Source organism: Diaphorina citri, unplaced genomic scaffold (genome assembly GCF_000475195.1).
Source record: "Diaphorina citri unplaced genomic scaffold, Diaci psyllid genome assembly version 1.1 scaffold10213, whole genome shotgun sequence".
Lineage (NCBI taxonomy): Eukaryota > Metazoa > Arthropoda > Insecta > Hemiptera > Psyllidae > Diaphorina > Diaphorina citri.
In genome coordinates, this window is record NW_007387587.1 from 1 (window position 1) to 2,012 (window position 2,012).

At 40.2% G+C, this 2,012-nt stretch overlaps 1 protein-coding gene across 1 annotated transcript; it reads left to right on the forward strand.

Moving 5' to 3' along the window:
* Positions 1-276: 276 nt before the first annotated feature.
* On the forward strand, positions 277-1,678 carry LOC103522677 (kinesin-like protein KIF21A; the record flags this gene model as incomplete). Its single annotated transcript, XM_008487772.1, has 2 exons — positions 277-514; positions 1,499-1,678. Coding segments are annotated over 2 exons (418 nt in total), but the record flags the coding sequence as incomplete, so codon positions are not given.
* Between the last annotated feature and the right edge of the window lie 334 nt (positions 1,679-2,012).

Here is a 2,012-nt window from a genome sequence, read left to right on the forward strand (position 1 = left end):
AGCAACGTTGCGCGTGGTTAGTGTCCGGATGGGTGACCATCTAGGCAATCGCTTGCTGCTGGCATTTTCCGGCGCTTACAATGTAGGTGCTCTACTTTTCAAGCTAACTCGGTTGGTTGAAAGTAGTTTTAAGATATGGTCGATCGACGAGGTGAAGAGTTGAATCTATGTTATCGAAGTATTGTTTGGTTTCAGTCGATAGACGAGGTCGACTTTGTGTGGACACACCTTAAGATAACCATGATGTTGTTTATTTCATGATGTTGTTTATTTCAGCTCATCGGGTACCTCTCTATCTGCCTCGTCCTCTCTATCTAGTCAAATCCAGCAGGGTGAAACTCCCATCAATGATATCGCCCTGAGTGGAACCGGCCATGTACTCTACATGGCTACAGGGGAGAAGGTCAAAATATGGGACGTGCGACAGAACCGAGTATTCGGCACTCTGTCCGGGGGACATCAGGCGCCTATAATGTGCATGATAGTGGACGGAATGGGTGATAGTCAGGACCTGGTCTGATCTTAGCACTGAGAGTTAACACAGTGTCAAGGGTATTCTTTGGCGTCACCCATTTGATTTACACAGGCCAGTATTTCGTAAACTCTGGATTAACTAAAAACTCTCTGTGGTAAGATTGGGCATTAAAGTCTAAAAAGGTGAATCTCGAATCAAACAATACATGACAATATTCTCGTATCAGATTTCAATTTTTCGATAGGTATATGAATTATAGATACCACATAGGTATCAATTAAAGGTACTAGTTCTTAGTATCCAATATGAATTGTATTAGTAGCATTTAGTAGGTACTCCAGGAAACTTGATTAAGTATGTACCAAGTTCATAATCACTATTAACCAAGTTGGTTAATAATAATAATGTTAAAGAAGTTTATCTTTTTTCTTCCAATGTATGTTACTAGGTGAAATAGCCATGAAGGTGCAAACTATACAAAGAAATTTGGAGAATGGGTGATGTAAGAATGACAAGTTATGTAGGTCTTGGTTATCGGAGAGTTAGGTATCAAAGAACATGTACAGTTTGATCTGTTTTTGATCTCGTTGATTTTATAGCCTAGGTCTTGGTTATCGGAGAGTTAGGTATCAAAGAACATGTACAGTTTGATCTGTGTTTTGATCTCGTTAATTTTATAGGTTGAACTTTTTGCCTTCAATTGCACACAAATGTTTTTTCGAGGTGTGAAGTTCCACTGAAAAACTTTTCATTCTCATCAACCATTCTCCTTTTTCCCTGCTCAACGTAAGAATGACAAGTTATGTAGGTCTTGGTTATCGGAGAGTTAGGTGTCAAAGAACATGTACAGTTTGATCTGTGTTTTGATCTCGTTAATTTTATAGGTTGAACTTTTTTTGCCTTCATTTGCACACAAATGTTTTTTCGAGGTGTGCAGTTCCCCTGAAAAACTTTTCATTCTCATCAACCATTCTCCTTTTTCCCTGCTCAACGTTGCTTAACCTGAGTGTCATGGGTTTACAGGTATTCGACGTGAATACAGATGTAGAGGATTGCTCTTCCACTTCACCTCAGATGAATTTGGAGCCCCCTCATTACGACGGCATTCAAGCTTTAGCCCTGAGAGACAATGTCCTCTTCTCTGGATCCCGGGATTATGTGATTAAGAAGTGGGATCTGAACAGACAGGAACTCATGTTTTGATCTCATTAATTTTATAGCTTGAACTTTTTTTGCCTTCATTTGCACACAAATGTTTTTTCGAGGTGTGAAGTTCCACTGAAAAACTTTTCATTCTCATCAACCATTCTCCTTTTTCCCTGCTCAACGTTGCTTAACCTGAGTGTCATGTGTTTACAGGTATTCGACGTGAATACAGATGTAGAGGATTGCTCTTCCACTTCACCTCAGATGAATTTGGAACCCCCTCATTACGACGGCATTCAAGCTTTAGCCCTGCGAGACAATGTCCTGTTCTCTGGATCCCGGGATTATGTGATTAAGAAGTGGGATCTGAACAGACAGGAACTCATAACGG